This window comes from Euprymna scolopes, chromosome 5 (genome assembly GCF_053919585.1).
Source record: "Euprymna scolopes isolate OS-2025 chromosome 5, ASM5391958v1, whole genome shotgun sequence".
NCBI lineage: Eukaryota > Metazoa > Mollusca > Cephalopoda > Sepiida > Sepiolidae > Euprymna > Euprymna scolopes.
This window is the reverse complement of record NC_136486.1, coordinates 135669727-135693235: the sequence shown is the minus strand read 5'-3', so window position 1 is coordinate 135693235 and position 23509 is coordinate 135669727. Positions and strand designations below refer to the sequence as shown.

The 23509-nt window shown below is 37.9% G+C and overlaps 2 protein-coding genes across 3 annotated transcripts in view; one reads left to right on the top strand and one right to left on the bottom strand.

Annotated features, from left to right (window-relative positions):
• Positions 1 to 9129: 9129 nt before the first annotated feature.
• On the bottom strand, positions 9130 to 10056 carry LOC145276633 (uncharacterized). Its single transcript, XM_080127824.1, has one exon. It carries the CDS (start codon positions 10054 to 10056, stop codon positions 9130 to 9132), a length of 927 nt encoding a protein of 308 aa, XP_079983950.1.
• Positions 10057 to 16536: 6480 nt separating this feature from the next.
• LOC145276994 (uncharacterized) overlaps positions 16537 to 23509 on the top strand; it is a 111262-nt gene continuing 104289 nt past the window's right edge. The window contains exons 1-2 of one of the 2 annotated variants that reach the window (XM_080128571.1): positions 16537 to 16637; positions 22747 to 23044. In XM_080128571.1, the coding sequence (XP_079984697.1) occupies positions 16573 to 16637; positions 22747 to 23044 (363 nt within the window). In that variant the 5' untranslated portion in view covers positions 16537 to 16572. Of the gene's footprint in view, positions 16638 to 17089; positions 17350 to 22746; positions 23045 to 23509 lie in introns of those variants that run through there. The other variant, XM_080128572.1, reaches the window with a different exon arrangement.

Below are 23509 nucleotides of genomic sequence, written 5' to 3'. Positions count from 1 at the left end.
TAGTAGCAGTATAGAATGACCTAACAAGGGTTTACATGCCATAAAACTCAACAGCATGAAACCAAGGTTATCCACTATGATTCATTCCAGATAACCCATTGCACCTGGGAGTCATAGCTACGTTTTACTCTAAAATCTGCATCAATGCATGTGAAGAATGAATGACTTAATACTAAGCTTAACATGAAGAATGCAGAAATTAGAGTTGAATTATATTATTTGACTTATTCAAACCACTTTTCTCATCTTGGATGTTGTTCTCGCAGTGTTTTGGCCAATGTAACCTCTGATAATCTTCAGATGTGTTTTGTCGAACTCGGAAATCTTTATGTCAAACTCAGGAATCTGTAGAGAATTTAAGAGTGAAGCCTTTATTTATTTACTAGCGAGGGGTACCCGGCGTGGCCTGGGTGTTTGTAGGTGTGTGTGTTGGGGGGGATGATCAAAACAACTCTGTTTTAAAAAAAAACGTTGGCCGGGTGTTTGGAGTTGTAAAAGAAAAAAAAGTTTTAGTAGGAAAGTAGGCTTGAACCCCGAACCTTTGACATGGAGGTGGAAACGAAATGGGAAAAAACTTTGGGACCTAACCATCTCGGCCACGAGAGAAGAGGAATGAAAAGCATCTTAATTTAACGTTTATAAAATGAAATTAACAGGTGCGAGAACCTTAAGTCGCGTGATGCTTGACCTTGAAACATGACGTGGCTGCAAGCCAGTTTTCGCTTGTTTTATACTGAAAAGCAAAAGAAACACACGGCGATCGAAATATCTGGAAAAAATAGCGTGTGAAAGTCAAGCAAATTAAATACACATGCCACTCTGTTCTTAAGTCGTAGATATTATCATTTAGACATGATATAAAAAGTTTTAAGAAGAAGCGAGCCGAGTGAGAAGGCCCGACGAAAAAAGCCTTTTACAGACATACACAAAAAGCAAGCATACATACATACATACATACACACATCTTCGCTTTTATATATATAGATGGGGTGAATTGCTTTTGCTTAATCAGCAATTAAATTTGTTTGAAATTCCATACCGATTCCTGAGCTGGACAAGATGAAGCTAAAGAAAATCAGAGAATGTTATTATCACAGAATAACACACTAGATGAGAGCAGTAGTCTGAATAATCCAAATAAAAAAAATTGTCAATCCTCATCTAAAAAGTTCTGAAATAGATGTTGAATAGTATTGCTTCACTGACACTTTTCCCTCTGTTGGAATTCGCTTTTCTCCTCACTGCCTGATGCTAAGAACTTTTAACACGAAGATGTTAAATCAAATACTTTTTGACCAATGAAAATATTTACAAACCCCTAAAAAGTAACACCTATTCGTGAAAGTAGTAAGTCAATGGGAAATTGGAAGCTCATATAAAACCATGTCAAGAAAATCAGTTTTGGAGAGCCATCACTGCCAGGCTAAAAAAAATGAATGAACCCAAAGAAGCATTCTCTATAAACTATCCTGTGCTGTTTTGGGGTTAGGAGTGGTGAAAGAAAAAGGACTCCATGACTCAGTAAATCTAAAGTGAGCTGTGTAGTTGGTTTGGTGTATGTTGTATTATCAACATACTGAGATGGAAGAGTCAAACCAATACCATACATTAAAATGCTGAAGTAAATCTAATATCTTCAATAAACTAAACATTGAAAGATTATGAATTCAATTCTTACATTCTATTTTATTGCAATGTGAAAAAGCGAATGTACTTACTTTAATAGGATTATTTAAATATTTGTAAAAGAGGTTTGTTATTTTTTATGAAAGATTATGGTAATTCTTTTTTTTTAGTATATAAAATTGTGCTGAAGTTTACAATTGAAATATTTTGTTGACAAATTGTGGTCTAAAATGCTACCAAAGGCAAAATAAGTTGCTCTTTTGTAATCAAACATTTAAAAAATTAGTACAAACCTGTGTGTAATCTGTGGCGTTCTGTGTAAACAAAAAGAATGAAGAAAAAATTTAAAAAAATGACCACCTCTTTTCTTTATATGCTTGCGATAGTGTCACCTAACATGCAAATGAGATACTTCCAATTGGATATAAAAAGCCTTATTTTGCAGAGATGGGGCTGATTCTGGATTTGGATGTCAGAGCAGCAAGTGTTGTCAGCAGTCTGTCATGTTCTAGACTTGAGTTTTAACAGTAAAATGGTAAGATTTGCCGTAGTGAATTTTAGATAGCAGAGCATAGAGATTTGGAGTAGCAAGTTTTTGGCAGCAATGTGTCGAATTTAACATTTTTGTAAACCAAATTCCAACATATCTTTTCTATTTTTTTTTTATCATACTTTTTAAAAATGGCCGCCTTTTCTCTTTATATGCTTATAATATTGTTACCTAACATGCAAATGAGATGTTTCCGGTTGGATATCATGATTTTTCAGAGATGGCATTGATTTTTGGATTTTGGCAGCAGTGTGTCGAATTTAACATTTGATTATTTTAACCAGACAAATGCCTCTGCCATTTTGAAGAGTTAGGCGTCACTGGCACTGGTCAGTCTGCTGCAGTAAATTCACAGAAAAATAGTTTTTATATTTAATTTTTTTCTTTATGCAATAAAATATAGTGTAGCAAGGTTTTTCTCTTTCAGCAAAACTTTTTATGTGAATTCTTTATCTTTTAGAAAAAAAAAAAAGGTTTTGTAAATTTCTACAGTAAGAAAAATGTTACATATAGTAAGTAATGCCTTAAGTTATCTGTATAGGCATACTACTTCTCCATTAATACAAATTTGTTATGCAGTAGTTTTAATATATTTAACCAAAATCATCTTAGTAAATCTAACGAATACAAATTACTTGAACTGAGATCCGTGATCAGTTTTAAAAATTCAGTGCACATTGTAATGAAAAATCAATTCTTATAAAATAACAACATGCGGCTGTATCTGCTAACATATCTCGTAAACACATGAATATAGACAACCATTGAGAAAATCAGTTGACACTTATGAGGCTATTCTCATGATTCTAACAAGAAGGTAGGCATCCTAATATGTATGTGAACATGTTTAAAACATGTGTCAGAATTATGGAAATGATCATGTGAAGATTTCTTTAGTTGCTATATCTTATGCTGTTGACATGGTATGCATTCTGCGGTGCAGTATTTAATATTCGTTGCCATGTGAAGCCAAACAAAACGTTGTTGGATTAATTGTAGAGAGATTAGTGTTAAGTTATGCAGGCATTCACATATCAATTGATGTAAGATCTAGGGTTATTTGTTGAAGTATTATACAGAAAAAAGGTATCTCCAAATTTAACAAGTTATTCTTTCAGTCGAAGGGATGAATTGAAAACGGGCTCAGGCAAGGTAGATTGTAGCAGTGATACTACAAGCAGTAGCAGCAGCAACACTCACCATTATGATTTTGAATCTGTACTTAATTTCTTAGATAAATGCTAACTGGTGCAAGCATTTAACTTTTTTTTCTGGATTGCCCAATCAAAGGCCATCTCTCGGATGAACTGAGTACACAACAAGAGATGATAAAAGGGAGTGCTAACTAGTTTCTTCCTCTTTCTTGAAACCACATAGCGAGCTGATTCATTCACAGTGTTTCTACGAGCTCCCAAACTTCTCTTTGGGGCGCAATCAAAATCCTCCCTGTTATTTACTTGTTAATGAAGACGATTTAATGTTGTGAATTAAAAAGAAAGTCACACATTCCTTAGTAAAGGTTTTAATCGCTAAAAGTGCAAATAGAAATTATGCATGGTTATATAATCTTTTCTCAAGATTCTTAGACAGGTTCAAGTTAATCAAGATGTTAAAACTATAACATTTTTCCTTCAATAATTATTATGCCGGAGGATATAATTAAGGGATATTCTTAAGTTATAAAGTCGTTGTAATTACTAGGCATTTTTCTTATCTAGATGATCTTTGTATAGGTTCCTGAGGTTCTAAATCTGTAGTAATAGATTTTTGAGAAACATCAATGTCTTCTTCTTCTTCTTCTTCTTCTTCTTCTTCTTCTTCTTCTTCTTCCAGCAATGTATTCAGTTTCTCTACATCGACAATAGGCATTTTTTCAGGGCTCCCAGTGTGTGTAGAATGATCTTTATTAGATGTATATTCTTTATTTGAAAATTTAGGGGGCCATATGACACGTTTTAAGTCTCCAAACATAGTTTTGGGACAATTGAAGTCAAAAATCACTGATCAGTCACACAATGATCTACAAAGCTATTCTTGTGATATGTGAGGCAAAACTAAATTGTCTTTCAGAAAATCATAGGTTTATATGGTTAATATACCTGTTTTCAACCGGAAAAAAACGATATAACTGAAAAAAAGGCCTAAAATGGAGATATTTTAGTGACAATTTTTGTTACCTCACCACAAAGAAGAGCCAAAAATCACTTTTAGACGTGAAACTAAGGGAAGTAAATAATCATTTTCGTTCAACAATAGTATAAAATTGCATTTGTGCAAGAAAAACGCTGCTCATAGAACTCTCTTCGAATTTTACCCATTCTCCTCAATTACAGGCTGTGACAATTTTTTCCCGATTTTGGTCAAAAAATGCATCTTTTTGGCAAAGATCCCTCTAAAATGATGACAAACGAAGCAAACACTGTCCCTATGGTCATTTCTCAGTAACCTTGATCAGTTAGCTTTCATTTAAGCTTTAGAACAGCAGCAACCGGCTAGCGGTTCCCAAAATATTGCACGTTTTGTTTGACCGGGTGAAAAGTGAAGCCAAAAATAATTTTTTCTGTAAAAAAAAAAAACCTGCCTTCAATTTTCGAAAAATCAAAAATCCCTTCTATACAACTTGTCACTAATATCAATCTGAACAACTTGTATATCAGGAATTTTTGATTTTGGCCAAATTGAAGACGTACATTTTTTTTTACAGTAATATTTTTTTCTCCAAATTTGTCCCCCAGCAGTATTTTTCACAGTTGATACCAAATTATGTGCTAACAAAGTGGTCATATCACTTCTGATAGGTTTCCACAACTATTCCCTCCAACAGGGTTGAAAACTAAGTGACTCACCCTTCATTTTTGCTTTGAGGGTTTCCCTTGTGAATGATTTATATGTCATGGTAGGCAGTATAGGTTGGATGTATAGAAGTAACATTTCACAGCTCCATCGTATTGTTTGAAGTCAAGGAATACCTTCACAAAATTCTGGTTAAGAAAGATGGCCTAACACTTATGATTGATAGGTTTTGAGTAATTTTCTTAAATAGTTTCGCAATCTGCAGGATACGGTCCTTGGGACAAAAAAACGGGAAGTGCGATTCCGGCCGTCATGAAAGAATTGCTTGAAAACATGGTTTCCCATCAAAATTTTGTATTCGTTTTTGTTTTATTGGATTCCTCGTGAAATTTTGGTTTAGAAAAATGGTATAACACTTATACATTATCTGTTTTGAAAATTGACCTAAAATGGCAATTGTGTCCCAAAACTATGCTTGGAGTCTTGAAACATGTCATATCTCATACATTAACAGTAGTTTCTACACCAGAGGGCAGGCATACATGAGCATAGTGCGGGTTGATTTCTAAAAGTGTAGCTGGCATTACAGGAACATGATACTTATTCAATTTAGTATAATTTCTGATAAATAGAGGCTGGTTTCACCAGATTAGGAATAGAGATCCCAGAAGTGGACTTACAAGTATATTTTAAAAGTTTTTCATTCGGCGTTACATTTGTCATGGTGCAGAGTAATAATCTAATTGAGTGGAGAGCATCAGGTAAGACCTTTTCTCGACAAGATTTTCATGTTACGAGAGTGCAGAATTGTCTTCCATACAGTGCCATTAAGTTTCTCAACTTGTCCGTTTCCTTCTGAATAGCATCTATTTATTTTAGAAATTGCCTTTTTTTTTCTAATAAAAACCTTTTATCTCTCCTGCAATAAAGTGGTTTTGAATGTTAGAATAATACTTTGTCCTTCTATTCTACAGAATCAACTTTCTGCTAAGTGGCAATCATCTCATGGTTAAAGATATGTTCAGTTATAACACAGCTGTTGCACAAGATGATGTGTCTATCATGGTATTATCGACACCGTAAACATAGCATATATTTAAAAACAAAATTCCAGCATTTAACTTCATCCCTAACCCTAACTCCATTCCATATATCGCAATAAGTTCAAATTCATCAGTGTTACTTTTCCCCCAGAGATATCTAACTTCCCTCAACTATCACAAACCTTCATAACAAAAAACACACAAAAGTACAAAAAGATTTTTAAGATATATCATCTTAACATGAGGAATGCTTGCCCCAGACATACATCAACAGTAAAATCTAACAGGAAAAAAGTTCCCTACTTTAGGTCTGTGATCATTTATATTCACTATTTAAATTTATGATTTCAAAATCATGTTTAAATTTTGATTTAGTGTTTGAAGTTTTTGACACCCGCACCTAATCAGTATCTGTCAGAGCATCAGAGCTGCTGACCCGTTTCTCCAACTTGAGTAATGCGCAAGTCTGAACCATTAAGGTTGAAGAAGTTACTTGATACCTGCAAATCCAATTCATTGAAGAAATATTTATGGCATAATAAATTAGTTACTTATTATTTACAAATTATTTAATTCCTGTGTTTGTCAACTTTTTTTGCTGTTGCTGTGTCTAACAAGTTGTAAGGCTAATGTCCACTATCTCATCTTCTCCTGAAACAAAAAATGTATTTTTGAAATAATGCTGACTGCCATTTTTTATAATTCCACTGTGTTTTACATTAGCAAAAAAAACAAAAAAAAAAACAAAAAAAAAACAAAACAATATGAATATTATTTGGTATCTTCGGACTACTGTTTTACTTTTTGAGTGCTATTTTCACAACGTTTCGGTTGATGTAACCTCCAATCTTCTTCAGGTGTACCTTGCCAAACTCGGAAATGTTTCTGTCGAACTCCAGAATTTGGATGGAATTTCAAACGGAACCCTTTATTTACTTCACAAGGTAGAATGCACTCATTTAGTCAGCAATGACTAAATAGAGGTCCTAAGTAATTCACAATTGTATTTTTCAGTCACCCCACACTGAGAATTGAACTTTCAATCTTCAGGAGAAAATTACTTTTATAATTGATTTTTCCAAGTACTCTAACCTACATGTTAGTTTCTGTGATACAACAGTCATAACTGATTCACACGTTGAACCCAAACAGAAGACTGCACTCTTATATTATAAATGATATTTCTCCTTTAGCACAAGATGCAACCTTTTCTCCATTTCTCTTTGCTATTCCAATGATCTTTTGCTAAGACATTTGTCCCAGTTTTGTTATATAATAACACGAGCGTATGGAAGCAAGGAGAACAAACAAAGTAATTCAGTTCAAACCTTTATTGAGGGTCAAGGTGAATTGGTATACACGGTCTACTAGGCGTCAGGAAGGCCGGAATAGGGATCCAGGTGTTATGGTAGGTTGGAGTCCTCTGGTGGTAGGCCTCAGGGAACAAACAGTGATAGGTGACTAAGCACTTTTGAATCAACTGCTGTCGCCGAGAGGGGAGCTGCCGCTGCTGGAAAGAGTTGAGGGGATCGGCTGGGGCTGCTGCTGCAAAGAGTTGAGGGGATCGGCTGCTGCTGCTGCTGCTGCTGCTGCTGGAAAGAGCGGAGGGGAACAGCTGTAGTTGCTGCTGCTGCTGCTGCTGGAAAGACCTGAGGGGAACGGCTGTGGCTGCTGCTGCCGCTGCTAGAAAGAGCTGAGGGGAACGGCTGTGGCTGCTGCTGCTGGAAAGAGCTGAGGGGAACGGCTGTGGCTGCTGCTGCTGGAAAGGGCTGAAGAGAACTGGCGTGGCTGCTGCTGCTGCTGATACCGTCAGCGAGGCGATCCGCTCTGGTTGGCAATCTGCCGGTAACTGACTTTTTTCTCTGACGGTCGGCTTATTTATACAGCAAGCACGGACGTAGTAGGGGACATAGCGGCTCCGAGGCAAAAATGGCTGTCGTATTTTTTATTTGTGTTAGTTTTCCGTAATTAACCACACATCAGGGATTCGCTTATTTGGAGGTATATTCAGTTGTATATATCCCATCAAAGATGTAAACATTGCGAATCAGCTTATGTAGGAATTACGTCATGACCGTACTCCGTGACCTAACTATTTATGTTTGAAGTGCATGTGAGAGGGGTTGTCAGGTGTATTATTAATATTTCTACTCCTAATTTAGTTGATGCCGTTAATGTGTTTTGCTCCGGATGATTTGCGGGTTATGCTGTTGATGTGGGTGTAGGAGTGGATGTGTTTTGACACCCCAATGTGTGTTTAATACGGCTCTGAACATTTTGCCGACAAACAACATTTGTCTCCGCGCCGCCACTGTTGTTCCCTAGTTCCTCCTCGTCCCGTGTTCTGTTTATGTAACTGTGTGGGGATCTTGCAATATAACAATGCCCCCTCAAATCTCGATCACATTTACATGACGAAGTCTCTGAAGCATGTAGGGAGTTGTCCTCTTGTTGTTCTGGCTGGTAATCTCCTGGGTTGACTGGCTTGTGAGGATGGCGTCCGATTCTCGTCAGGATTGCATGTGGGGCTGTTCGTGGGCTGCTGTTCGTCGGTGATACTGGGTGGGGGTTGGAGGTCTGTGATAGACAGGTGTAGTGGGTGTGGTGCTATTCGTCGGATGTGCGCCCGGTGTATCCAGGTTGTGATGCCGCTCTCATCTTGTACTTGATACATCATGCTGTTGGTTTTGGTGATAGTGAAGCTTCCTATCCATTGCATGTGTGTTGATTGGGCCGTGGCTGATTGAGGGCGGTGAAGTAGGACCTTGTCTCCTACTTGTAGCGGGTTCTTGTGGGAGAAGTGCTTTGCGCGGCTCTCCATTTTGTGATCTGCTTCATCATTGGCCAGGGCGACATGGTGATGAACCTGTCTTAGCAGGGCATTGATTTGCATGCCATATGCACCTGGGTCATCGCTCCTGGCTTCCTTTCTGTGGGGTGTTGGCAAGCCGATGCTAGGGTGGCGACCCGTGATTGTGAAATGCGGGGAGACACCGGTGGCCTTGTTGGTTGTGGCATTCATGGATGACACAACCGATTCGAAAACATCTGTCCACTCGCAATTCCTGTCTTCACACAGCATGTAGATGGCGTTCTTCATTGTCCGGTGTTGTCTCTCTATGTTCCCTGAGCTCTGTGGGCGCCAAGGGCAATGCAGTTCCTGTGTGATGGCCATTTGTTCGCAGAACTGTTGATATACTTCCCCTGTGAAGTGTGTGCCTCGGTCGGAGGAAGAACTGGTACAGGCCACGGGCGGCGTATAGCCATGAGGTGCCGGCTGAAGCTGTCCAGTATTGTAAGTATATATCTTTTTCCCTTTGAGTTGGGCATTGTGACAAAGTCCACAAAGATGAGTTCAAAAGGTCTCTTACCCCGCTTGCAGTGGCCCATGGGCCAGCGGGTGCGTCTACCATAATTTTCCTCGCATTTTGCACATGTGATGCAGGAATCAGCATAAGCCTTGATGTCGGTGTTCTTGGATTCCCACCAGTAACTGGAGAGGAGTTCCTGCATCCATGTTATGCCTGAGTGGTTGTTGGCGTCGTGTGCTTGATTGAGGTATTTGGGTTTGAGCTTGTATGGTACGACCAGCCTAGGGGAATGTTTGTGGTCTCTTATCATTAGGACCATGGTTCCCGGTTCTAAGAAGAATTGATGTAGCTTTCTCTTGAACAACTTAGCTCGGTGGTCATCGGGATCAATTTGTGGACCGTCCGGGTATGATGCTTGAAGTGCGTGTATGATTCCGGCCAGGGTCTCATCCTTCTGTTGTTCAGTTGCAATATCCAGGTGTTCACAGATTTGTTCAGCAGGAATGGAGGAGTAGGTGTGGCATGCGAAAAAAGCGTCACTCATGCGTCTTTGTGTGTGGGCGTTCCGTGGTGTGTGCAACTTGGGAATAAGTTTCAGAGTGTCGATGTCACCAATGCACCATGATGGGACGTAGATGCGTAAGCTCGAGCCATCCAGTGTGAATGTCCTTCCTGCTGGATTGGGGTCGCTGGGAGTCTTGATCTTCTTCTGTCCACAGCCTCTGCTGAGCATATCAGCCCAAACGTTAGATTCGCCCTCTACATATTCTAATACGAATTTGTAGCACGATATTTCGTCCTGCCATCTTCGTATTTTTGCATTATTGAATTCTCGTTGGTCAAGATATGTCAGCAATCTGTGGTCGGTGAACACAACGAAGGGACGGTTATGTAGAAAGTAGTCAAATTTCAGTATCGCCCACTTCACTGCATATGCCTCACGTTCCGTTGTGGACCAGTTTTGCTCTGTTGTATTGAAGGAGTATGACGCGACTGCGACAATGTTCTTCTTCCCGCTGCTGGACTCTTGCATCAGGATTGATCCGCATGCAACATCACTGGCATCAGTAGTGAGCGTGAAGGGCATGGAGAAGTCTGGAAATGAGATAACCGGCGGGGAGGATAATCGGTCCTTGATCTTCCTGAATGCTCTGTCCGCATTCTCGGTCCAGTGGAATGGCTTGTTGGCCTTGTTGAGCTCATGTATAGGAGCCATGAGTTTTGAGAACATGCTCGATTTGATCTGTTCATGAAGGCGCGTCTCAAGGAATTGTCTGATCCAAACCAGGCGGCCGATGAGACTTTGGAGTTCCTTTCTTGAGGTTGGGGGTTTCATTTCTTCTATGGCACGAACATATTCGGGGTCGGCCTTGAACCCTTCGCTGTTTATTATGCGGCCGAGAAATTTTGCCTCAGGTGCGAGGAAGGAGCATTTGTCTGGGTTCAGCTTAAGTCCAAACTTTTGGAGGGCCATGAACAATTGTTCTAGCGCGATGATGTAGTCCTTGAACGTCTTAGCATGCACCAGGTTGTCGTCGATGTAAGATGATATGTTGCTGCATGATGTGACCGTGGCTAAAGCCTCTGCCACGCAACGGGAGAAGATTTGTCCAGCCGAAGTGAGACCAAAAGCCAGGCGAGTGTGTAGCAGACACAAATGGACCCCTTTTCTTCTCGCGCGTTCGCTTCCTCTGAGTGAGTGATGAGGCGCTAGACTGTCCAATCTGAGGACTTGCGCACGAATACAAATTGACCCCTAGGGACCAGACAGCTTCCGGTCCCAGAAGAAAACTCTCTCTTACGCTACCAGCCTTCGTCGGTGCTAGACGCCTGTTCTCTTCGCTGCTCCTACTAAAGGTATTGACGACAGCCGCGGGTTGTAACTACCTCGTAAGGCAGTGGAGACCCGACTCTACTTTCTTCCTTCAGTACGCTTTGCAAATAAACCTTTCCCTTGTTAAGTTGAAGAAGTTGTTTGTCATTGTTCATAGAATTGTGTTATTTTATTTTATTAGGGAAATTCCCTAAAAGTGTACTGGTAGCATTTGTCCTTCCATGTGAAGGCTGTTTTGTGCCGGTCCTGCTCATCTATTTCGATCTGCCAATATCCATTACGCAGATCAAGGGATGCAAAATACCTGTTGCCCTTGCCGATTTTGTTGAGCAGATGATCCATCCTGGGTATTGGTTAGGGGTCCAGGTCGACTAGCACCTTGTTTAGTGTTCTTTTAAAGTTTGCAACAATGTGAATTGACCCATTTTTCTTACGTACGGCAAATACTGGACTGTTGAAACCTTTGGGGTCGTTGCAGGCTTCAATGATGCCTTTGTTTGCTATGCGGCCAATCTCGGCATTGACCTCCTCTTCCAGGGCTTGGGCAATTGGATGTTGTTTTTGGCTGCATGATTGGCCGTTGGTTGGTATCCGAATGGGGCGGTTGAATGTGCCCTTGTCGCCATTTTCAGTACCGATGATGTTGGCATAGCGGATTAATAGGCTGGTGGTGGCCTCTAGTTCGTCTCGGTTAGGATGGTTTGGTAGTGTGAGTCCTGTGTTGTGTTTTAGCCATGTAAGCTTTTCGTCCAAGGTGTGGAATTCATGATGGGGTCCGATAGCAAGGTAGTCCTGGATGACATTGGTATATGAGTCGCCTGTGGGACTGTTTGGTGATGACGTTTGCCATACGATGTTAGCTGTGTGTGTGGAACCTCTTTGGGCAAGTGTGCGCTTGAACTCCACTTTCGCTTTTTCGTTGTCGACCATGTACGAGATGAGGGTATCATGGCATAAGATGTTTTGGACGATCAGGATTGGTGTAGATTGTGCCGTTATTAGGGCGTTTATGCCACAGAATGTGGGTGTGTCCTGGTTGCCGATTATAACGTCGCATGTTAGTTAGCCAAGCGTGCTAATGCTACCATTGATGCCCCTCACTTGGACGTCCGAGCGTTTTATGTGTTTCTTGGCCTCGTCTGGCAGCTGCGATGCTGGTATGATGCAGGTCGAGCATCCAGAATCGAGCATCGCGATGTATGAGAATTTTGTGTCGCCAATGTAAAAGGTGGAGTGGACAAGTGGTGAGTAGTTTGTTCGTTCTTGAAAATTGAAGACGTGATAACTGATATTGGAGCGGGTCAGGCAGGGCATCACATCTTGTCCTGACCGAAGTGAAAATCCTTGTCCTCTGTCTCTGGCATGTTGTCTGTTGTTGCAACAAGAGCTTGTGTTTGGGTGCGGGTTGGGTGACGGTATCTGCAATTTTGCTTAAAGCAGGGTAGGCCTCTGAGGTATCTCTGGCATACAGGGAAACCTACTGTTTGTCTGCGAGTTTCTTGTTGCTGATGTTGACGTTGAACGGTTTTCTTGTGTGCATCCATAAAGTTCAAGCGATTGCATCCACTAGAGTGTGTGTGCATGGTGGGGCCTTCTTTGGCTCGGGTAGTGCTCTTGAGAGAGAAGTGCGGAGTATTGGGAAGTGGTGACATCAGATTTTATGCCGCGATCCAGGTATTGCTGTGCTTCCGCCGCTATACCAGTTGCCGTATAGTGGTTGTCAATTGTTCTGATGAGGTGAGGGCAGATGTTTGTGTTCCATGCTTTCACCTTTTCACTCATAAGCATTGCGCCTATGATTGATATGAGTCCATCAACGGATAATTCATTGTTTCTGTCCTTTCTGTGTTTTGCCTTGATGTGGACGGTCGCTTCCCTGAGCGTGGTTTCGAGTCGACCAGCAAAATCTCTTAGTTTTTCGCCATCATGTCGTTCTAAGTACCAGGTCTTGCTTAAATGTTGGAAGGTGGTCATTTGGCTGCCGTGGGTTGTTAGTAGATACTCCTTCAGGTTGTTGAAGGTGGATGTGTCTTGTGCAGAGTCCAACATTTGCTGAAATATACCCTGGTCCAGCATGTCTTTCGCGGACTTGACAAATTCGCCCTCCAGACTTGGGTATGTTGTTACCTCCGGTAAGACGTGTATTGCATATATTTTGGTGAGCGCTGATATGAATTGGTTTAAGTCCTGTCCAGGGTGGAAGGGCTTCTGTTGTCTCATGGCGTCCAGAATTGTTTGTTGGCGCATTAGCATGCTGTAGTCGCTGCTTGTGTGAGGGGTGGTAGCTGTTGTTATTGCTGTTGATCTCAGGGTGGTTGTCATGGCATCTATGTCGTTTCGGATCTCCTGAAGTGCCTCTTTTGATGATTGTGTCGAGCCTGTCCTCAGGTTGAATGCTTCTGTTCTTTAATTAATGTGAATAGTTCCGACTGCGTGAAACCCTTGTAGCTGTCTGTACTCATCTTGCTGAACGCTCTGACACCAGTTGTTATATAATAACACGAGCGTATGGAAGCAAGGAGAACAAACGAAGTAATTCAGTTCAAACCTTTATTGAGGGTCAAGGTGAATTGGTATACATGGTCTACTAGGCGTCAGGAAGGCCGGAATAGGGATCCAGGTGTTATGGTAGGTTGGAGTCCTCTGGTGGTAGGCCTCAGGGAACAAACAGTGATAGGTGACCAAGCACTTTGAATCAACTGCTGTCGCCGAGAGGGGAGCTGCCGCTGCTGCTGCTGGAAAGAGTTGAGGGGAACGGCTGTGGCTGCTGCTGCTGCTGCAAAGAGTTGAGGGGGATCGGCTGTGGCTGCTGCTGCTGCTGGAAAGAGCGGAGGGGAATGGCTGTAGTTGCTGCTGCTGCTGCTGCTGCTGGAAAGACCTGAGGGGAACGGCTGTGGCTGCTGCTGCTAGAAAGAGCTGAGGGGAACGGCTGTGGCTGCTGCTGCTGGAAAGAGCTGAGGGGAACGGCTGTGGCTGCTGCTGCTGGAAAGGGCTGAAGAGAACTGGCGTGGCTGCTGCTGCTGCTGATACCGTCAGCGAGGCGATCCACTCTGGTTGGCAATCTGCCGGTAACTGACTTTTTCTCTGACGGTCGGCTTATTTATACAGCGAGCACGGACGTAGTAGGGGACATAGCGGCTCCGAGGCAAAAATGGCTGTCGTATTTTTTATTTGTGTTAGTTTTCCGTAATTAACCACACATCAGGGATTCGCTTATTTGGAGGTATATTCAGTTGTATATATCCCATCAAAGATGTAAACATTGCGAATCAGCTTATGTAGGAATTACGTCGCGACCGTACTTCGTGACCTAACTATTTATGTTTGAAGTGCATGTGAGAGGGTTTGTCAGGTGTATTATTAATATTTCTACTCCTAATTTAGTTGATGCCGTTAATGTGTTTTTCCCCGGATGATTTGCGGGTTATGCTGTTGATGTGGGTGTGTGAGTGGATGTGTTTTGACACCCCGATGTGTGTTTAATACGGCTCTGAACATTTTGCCGACAAACAACATTTGTCTCCGCGCCGCCATTGTTGTTCCCTAGTTCCTCCTCGTCCCGTGCTTCGTTTATGTAACTGTGTGGGGATCTTGCGATATAACAGTTTGATAGTGCTACTTACTGCACCATGGTGACTGTTAAACTACTGTTCCATTTTTATGTTTCTCTTCTGAAAAATTTGTTACATTTGGACAAATGGCATCCATTGATAAAATGTGCATATATGGTTGATATTATTATGCTTGCAGAAATCTGGGAATTTTACTGAAATGAAAGCAATACCATTATCAGAGACTATGGTGTCCAGGACTCTAAATCAGCTGAAAATGTGTTGTAATTTTGAAATAGTGACCTTCCAAAGTAATGCAACTCATTGGAAAAGTTCAGACAATTGATATCCAACTGAAAATGAACTGCACTACTATTTACAAAAATAATAAGTTTTAATTTTGAATGTTGTATACACAAAATTTTAATTTGATTTGTGCCAGCTTGTTTTTTCTTGAATTTCTTATGTATCATATGAATCACCTCATCTTCATGAGGATTGCATAATCCTTCTTTATATTTCTTAAATTGGAAGCCATGTTTAATTTCAGAAGAGTTTCTGATGGGTCAAGTCGTGATGAACTGCCAACCAGCGTGTGTTATTTACAATAACAAAGGAGTGGTGATTTGCAACTGCGACAAGAGTATCATGAGGACTTTTGCGCCTCTCTACTTGTTTGTTCTCACAGAAGAGACATTGTGAGTCTATCTCTTCTCTATTGTGACTTTTATGGTAGGTGTTTGGCTGAGCTTCAATCTACGGTCCCATCTGTAAAACATTTGCAACAAATACTCGTCTATCTACAACAACCATCAATAGTTTCCCTTGAAGAGGTTTGGTTTATATTCACAGCCACAGCGTGAGACTGCTTTCCAGATAACTATAATATGGTTGTTTTCAAGTCTTATGTAAATAAGTTCTTGAGCCATTCTTTTAAATAATTAAGCCCTACCATTTATGATCATCACGGTGTTATGTCACCATCTACCTAACACTTATTAACCCTTATCCTCGAATGGCCTCTGGGACTCGATAAGCAGTGACCCACCCAAGTTTTAAAAAATTATCAGTGTGGGTTTTAGCATATTTTGATTTCGACCGGTGTCAATACCATATCCAAGCCAGGAGTCACACAACAAACTCATATTTTGATATAATATTTTAAGCACAATAAACCAATTATGATTAAAATTTGATTTAATTCTTTGCAGAGGATTAAAAAACGAAATCCATTAAAAAAACAAAAGAAAAATTGGGTTTGTATTACTATACATATAGATTCGAAAAAGTTGTCAAAAAAGAAATATATAACAAATAAATGTTATCAAAGGCAAGATAAGTTACTTTTCTACTTAATTGGATACTTTTTTTAGTGCTTTTATTTAATGTAACATGTTTATTCAGCTCGAAAAACATACAGTGTTTACCGATGTGTTGGAAAATTTAAAATGGCGCCCGACTCTTTCTTGAACACGGTAAGTTTGGGAAAATGAGTTAAAAATAAACAAAACTATACAAAATACTGTTATAAACCCCCTCAATATGTTACCGTGACATAGGCTGACATATATTCGTTGGGTTTCTAACAGTATTTTGTATAATTTCTTATTTTTAACTCACTTTCCCAAACTTACCGTGTTCAAGAGAGAGTCGAGCGCGAGCGCCATTTTAAAATTTTCCAATACATCGGTAAACACTGTATGTTTTCGAGCTGAATAAACATATTACATTAAATAAAAACATTAAAAAAGTATTCAGTTAGGTAGAAACAAACAGAAAAATTATATATACATTACACAATCTATAGATATTGTTTTGGGCAAATACGAATGTGCGGCTGTATATTTGTTTATTTCTGCTACGTATGTGCGGCTGCGGCTGTATATATACAGCTATTGTTTATTATTCTACTATTATTGATAATATAAGGTGAGTTGTAATTGAATTGAATACTCAACGTGAAACATAGGAAAGGAAAATGTGAAATAATTCTAATCACATCGTATTAGTCAGTCGGTATTATGTGTGTTTCATGTGATTGTTTTTAATTTGAAAACAAATGATGTAAACAAAAGGAATACCTACGGAACATAATCCTTTTACGATCTTTTATATTTTAATTGATTATATTTTAATTGATTATATTTTAATTGATTACATTTTAATTGATTATATTTGTTTATTTATTTACGTGACTCGATTTATCTACTCAATGTCTGCAACTTTCTTTTGTGGTCTATTTTTTTTATTAGACTTCACAAAGAATAGGGTACTGGTAATGAACGGGTATCCAAAAGGATTGAAATAAATACTTTGACGGAGAATCATAAGTTAGTTCCGGAAATGACCGAAGCATTTTACGGTTAAAATGAAGTTCGTGTGTCTTTTTTTTCTTTGTCAGCTGAACATTCTGCTTCCTGATGAATGACCTGGAATAGTTCCTTCTGATTAATGCTTACTGGTTTCAAAATATTCTGTTATTCTGAAAAACAACCAAGTTCGTTTACTTATTTTAAAATTGGTGAGCATTAATCCAAAGAGACGTTTCCAGAGAAAGTAAACAGACACAGAGAACTTGATTTCAACCTATTTTACAAAAAGAAAAAAAAAGGCAGATAACATTAACCATGAGAAAAGTTAGGTAAGGGTTAATTTTTCTTAGCATTCTCAAAAATAAATAAAAGTTGAAAGATCTTCATAAAAATAAAATAAGAAAGTGCGTGCCTATTGATTAAAATGAAATTGTTTACATTTACGTCAGCTGATAATTGAGCTTGACGATGAATGCCCTGCAAAAAAAAAAAAAAAAAAAAAAATCACTTCTGATTAATGGTTACCAGTTTTAAAATACGCAAACGAACTGGGCTGTTTGGTGCTTATGCACTTTTGATACTGCGCTATTTTTAAAATAGTTTTTACAGGTTAAATTCAAGTTTCACGATATCTTTATTATTATTATTATTATTATTATTATTATTATTATTAAATTGTTAGGTGGAAGTACAGAATATTTACAAAACACCCCTCCCCTCCCCAGATTAAGAATGGATTTCAAAATCATAACGTTATTATTTTAGCACGGTAACAAAAGTACATAAGTACCGGCTTTTTTTTTTTTTTTTTTTTTACAGAATGAAAAAATATTTTTTAATTGGTAAACGACCTTCTCAGGGCATTCATAGTGAAGCAATAAGCATTAAGCAAAGCACAAATATCAGCTGACGGAAATGTAAACAAACACTGATGGAACTTTATTGTAACCAAAATATTAATATAAGACTATCAATTTGTTTCCACGCTTGTTTTTTTTTTTTTTTTTTTTTTAATAAAATATCTTTAAAATTTAAATCTACAAAAACGTCTTTATTCTTCATTTGATTTTGCTCCCTTTTGTAGAGTTTGTCATTCTGTTGAGGGAGATAACTCCATTTTGCTCGGAGATTCGTTCGTTTTTGTTGTTTTTAATTTTATTTTATACGAGAATGTATGAGACTAAAACCAACACAACTACGAAGAATTGCTTTTTTTTTTTTTTTTTTTTACTAGTTTTCTGTTTATTTATTTGGAAATATTTTTACTTAAGAAAAAAAATGAGCAATATTACAAATGTCGGTATGAACTGGTGCCTATTCTTAAAGATAACCGAAAATTTTCACTGTATGGATAAAAAAACAAAAAAAAACAAATGAGTTTTTATATTAGTAGAAAAAGAATTCTGAAATATTTATCAAATTAGTGGTTATCTCCCTTGCTTTTAAGAGGAGTTATTTCCCTTTAAATTTATATAGTCATAAAGTCGCGTGATTGCACTTTATGCTAATCCTTACCCCATCCTTCATAAAAAAAAAAAAAAAATGAGATTCTATCTTTTTAGGAGATTACGTGCAAACAGTTTAAAAAATTAATGATAAAAATAAAACAAAAATTAGATTTCAGAGTGGGGGATCACTTTCGCATTTATATGTAAAAGTTATCCTCCCACTTAAAGTAACGTGAAATGATCACCCACTTCCGAACCAAATACTCGTAAAAAAAATGTAACAATTAATTTATTCTTAAACTTATTACTTAAATTTAACTAATTTATTAATTTCAAGAGTGACATTTTTTGATGAAAACTGTAAAAATACATTAAAATGTTATAAATATAATACATATTTACTTTTTGTGTTTTTCTTATGGACTCTTATGCCTTTACTACGCCTACACTAGCAGTGTCAGAAATTTCGTGAAAATAGTGAATAATTCCACCCCATCTTTCCAAGCTTATAACTCCTCGAAAAATGTAATTCAAGCCCTAATTTTTTTTTTCAATTAAAGGAGTAAGGACCAAGATTTTATTTAAAAAAAAAACAAAACAAAACAATGTGTTTTTTTTTTTTTAAAAAGGTTTTAAACTTCGGACTTTACAGGTAAATTTCTAAAAAACTGATTTTTTTTTTTGTTTTAAATTTGAATATATTATTTATTGACCTTTTCTCTTCAATTTGTGATATATAAACCTATTAAACATAAATTAATTATTTACTTTTTAATAGACATTTCAAAATGAGAGGCGTAAATTATTCGACCCCCTATCTTTCTAAGCTTATAACTCCTCGAAAAATGTAATTCAAGCCCTAATTTTTTTTTCAATTAAAGGAGCAAGGACCAAGGTTTCATTAAAAAAAAAAAAAAAAGACAAAAAGAAAAAATGTGTTCTTATAAAATAAGGTTTTAAACTTCGGACTTTACAGGTAAATTTCTAAAAAACTGATTTTTTTTTTTGTTTTAAATTTGAATATATTATTTATTGACCTTTTCTCTTCAATTTGTGATATATAAACCTATTAAACATAAATTAATTATTTACTTTTTAATAGACATTTCAAAATGGGGGGGGGCGTGAAAATGGGGGGGCGTGAAAATGGGGGGGCGTGAATTTAAAAAAAACGTTTGTCTAAAATATTATATTCGGTTTATTGGAAAGAACATAAAATTTCACATTGACCCTGAAAATATCGTAAAAATAGAATCAATAGAAAAATTTTGATAGATTTTTAAAATTTAAAAATTTAAAAATATTGAGTTTAAAAATTGAAAAATATTGAGTTCGGAAAATTCATTACTGTTTTAAAAAAAAAATAAAAATATTTTTATTACTTTTAAAACAACTGTAATAGTTTATTTTGGAAGTATAATCCATAAAGAAAATAAATAACCCACTTTTAACAGAGAAATTACGAGATTTTTATATTGTATTCGCAGTTTCGTGTTAGGGGTGTCAAAAATTCCTACAAAAATTCTGATACTGCTACGCCTACACACATGATGGTCTTCCATGATTACTGCACAGTCAGCACATAGCATGGGTTGACCCATCTATTCATTTATTACCCCCCCCCCCACGTTTCTATGTTAGCCTCTATGGGTCATGCCATTTATTTTTTTTTCATAAGGTCAATATGACCATACATCTATCGCTTTTTTAAAAGTATTTTATTGTGTCCTTAAAATGCTATCTGGTTCAGAATTGGTTGATCATTATGGATTGGTGCTCTGAAGTACAGGGTTGAACGATGATAAAGTTGTCGGCCTAAAAAAGACATGATTCCATTTCTGTTTGATGAAAATCGATTTTCCTTTTTTTGTTGCAGACCATCTACTAGTTTGCCAGTTGTGTACAAATCCCTAGAGCGATAGGAGCCTTCTATTATGTCTGAAAGTGGCACAATGTTCAACAAGCAAGATTGGAGATGTGCCACTGTACAACTCATGCTCTCTACTGATCCAAGTTATGACAACAGAACCCTCAAAATGCATCACTGGATTGCCACAAATAACAGGGTGCGGGGTGATGAAAACAAAATTTTTGGCCATGATGTACTTTGATGTGGTTTCAAGTGAAGGCCACATCATGCCACCTCACATCTTCAAAGTCGGCTTGAAAGTCAACATCAAAGTGTACCTGGATGTGCTGGAGAGTGATGATCCCTTGGTGCAATCAGGTGGCTGGTGGCAGAACCTGGATGTGGTAGGACTCGGCACCGGCCCACAAGTCCAAAGATACTCGGGTTTGGCTTCAGAAGGACTGCTATGACTATCCTTCTCTCACTGGCTCCTCCCCTCTTCCGTCAACCTGAACCAACTGCACTACTTCTTTTGGTCATACATCGAGAACATCACCAACATGACTTTCCACAACACCAAAACCCGATCGTCGCTATCCACTAAGTATTTGCCAAGCTCCCAGTTCCGGACCCATATCATGGTGATGATTGAGGCTGAAGGCAGCTACATTAAATAGATGTTAGCTCTACTACATAATCAAGTTACCTGAATTGATTTTTTCAATAAAAGTTTTAAAATAAAGCTGTAGTGTTGTTTTCATTAGGGCGACACTTTTATTGTTCCCCCGTGTAGTTATAATTTTACCTAATGTGATTCCTCTTTTAGAAATATTCTCCTTTTTGTTCTTTTGTTTCTTTTTACTGTTTACACCAAAAAACATAGTATAATATTTGAAATGGAGGTGATAATTAGCATTGAGTGCAGAGCTCCGGTTATACCAATTAAATTGTCATATATCTTCTGTGTCAGGAGGTCATCTTTGCAGCCATTACTTTCTCCTTTTTATGAAAGGAGATGATATATTATCTGTAGTCTAAGAAACCTTCATGTGAGGCAGGGCCGAGTAGGCTATTGCAGCCAGACCAGAGTGCTCCTCTTTACGAAGCTGTATTCTCACTATAAACTGACCTTTAGTCAAACTTTGCTGCTCTACAAGGAGGTAAATATATCTGTTTATTATAATATTTCGTTTTTTACTTTTGTTCATTCCAAAAATGTTATACTTCCACTGAAGTGATAAATGCCAGATTTATAAGATGGTAACCTCGGTGGGGATTTAAGCAATAAAATGCTTGTTCATATTACATTTAAATTTCTGCAGGTTTGTACAGTTAGAGGATACAGGAAGTAGGAAGGAAATTTCAACAGCAAGCGGTTTGAAAAAAAGAAACTATGAGAGTAAAAAGAATTCTGGCTTCTGGGGATTTCTACAGTGGAGGAGTAGGATTTTGCTGGTAATCTATTTTTGTTGAGGGAAATATAAGTGCTGTAAGTTTATCAGAGCATATTTTGTGGAAATACGCATACATCAAGTGCAAGGATACAGCACTAATTACAGAGGAATGGCTTTGACTATGTAACCTTGACACTCAGAGCTTAACATGGAACTCAATTATGCTTCCATTTGAAATATTATTTTTTCTTGCCAGTACATGAGTTAAATAGGTGCGTGTTTTTGAAGATTTGTTCTTAAGGACTATGTTATCATCAGCATACTCTGGACAGGTTATGCAATCTGCGGGAAGGTGCTGGACGAAAACTTTTTACTGACCAATTTTTCAGGTGTGAACAAAAATTTATTTTATTTATTTACGGACTGTTATCCTCATCTTTATAATTGTTTCACCAGGTTTCGACCAAAACTTTGTGAAACAACAACTATAAAGATGAGAGTCTGTAAATAAATAAATATACAAGTTACTCATCTCAAAGGATTCCAATAAAAAAATATTTTAAAAAAAACTTTGTTTTGTTTTTGTGAAAATGCTTGCCAATTTTTTAAGGTGTTGAATACCACATTGTGCTTTTTGTTTTTAACAAAAGCAATGGTGAATGCCTAAAATGCAAACAAATGATTAAACATTAACAAAAAAAAATTAATTATAATTGCAAACAATCATTGTATTTTTCAATGAAAAGAAGTTACTTGTCCAGTTTACGGACCATGCTGAAATAATAACACTTATTTAGAAAGGATAGAGAACAAAGCTTTTTAACTATTCTATACTTTCACCTAACAATTTTATAAACAAAAGATACCATTTTTCCAATTGTTGGCGGCTGCAGCATTTTGGCACTTTCCAGTAGTTTACATAACCTGATCGGAATATACCGATGATAATGCAATCCCTATTCTGCATAAGTACACATGTCTTATTAGCACTGTTTCAGCAGTTAATTTTTGATCTGCTTTCTTGTATATTTTTAGAAAAGAAATGAGTGATTCTGATGAAGTGCAAATATTGCAAAATCGTGTTGAAAAACTTGAAAGTGAACTGCAGGTCTCCACAGATGCACTTCACTTGGCACGACAGCAACTGCAGTTGCAAGAAAAACTCATTGAAGATGTGGACAAACTTCGCAAAGAGGTTGAACTTGCAAATAAGCGCCTGGAGGAAAGAGACGTGCAGTTGCAGTGTTTGCTACGCCAGTTGGCGCTCACCCAAACCAAATACAATGAACTTGAAGAAGAAAGGAATAAGAAAACCAACCTCAATATTCCACCGGTAATGCAACATTTTTTTGCTTAATATTTGCATTTCCTGCTTTTTTGCTTTTTAATTCCATTTTCCACCCAAACAAGTCACAGTGCTACTTTGATGTAGGGGGCTACTATTGGGGGGCATAAGTTGCCGGGATGCTATGTAGGTAGTTGAGCATTCACATTACACTTGGACTGCATGTCAGTACAGTTGGAAAAGCAGGAACCCGGAAGGGAGTTCCAAAGTCTAGCAGTTCTGGAGAAGAAACTTTTTTTTTTTTTTTTTTTTTTTTACAAAGGCATCACCACATTATCAAGGCCCAGAGGCCACTCAAGGATAAGGGTTAAAGAGTGTACAGTAGAAGTTGGTCAATATAGTAATCATTAGTAATGAAAATTTGGTAAATTTAATAACTTATATGGAACGGCTCATCAAGAACTTATTTACCTTAGACTTGAACACAACCATATTGTAGTCAGCCGGAAAGCA

Coding starts and splice junctions, on each gene's coding strand:
- LOC145276633 (XM_080127824.1), bottom strand. CDS start 10,056: ATGCTCAGCAGAGGCTGTGGACAGAAGAAGATCAAGACTCCCAGCGAC.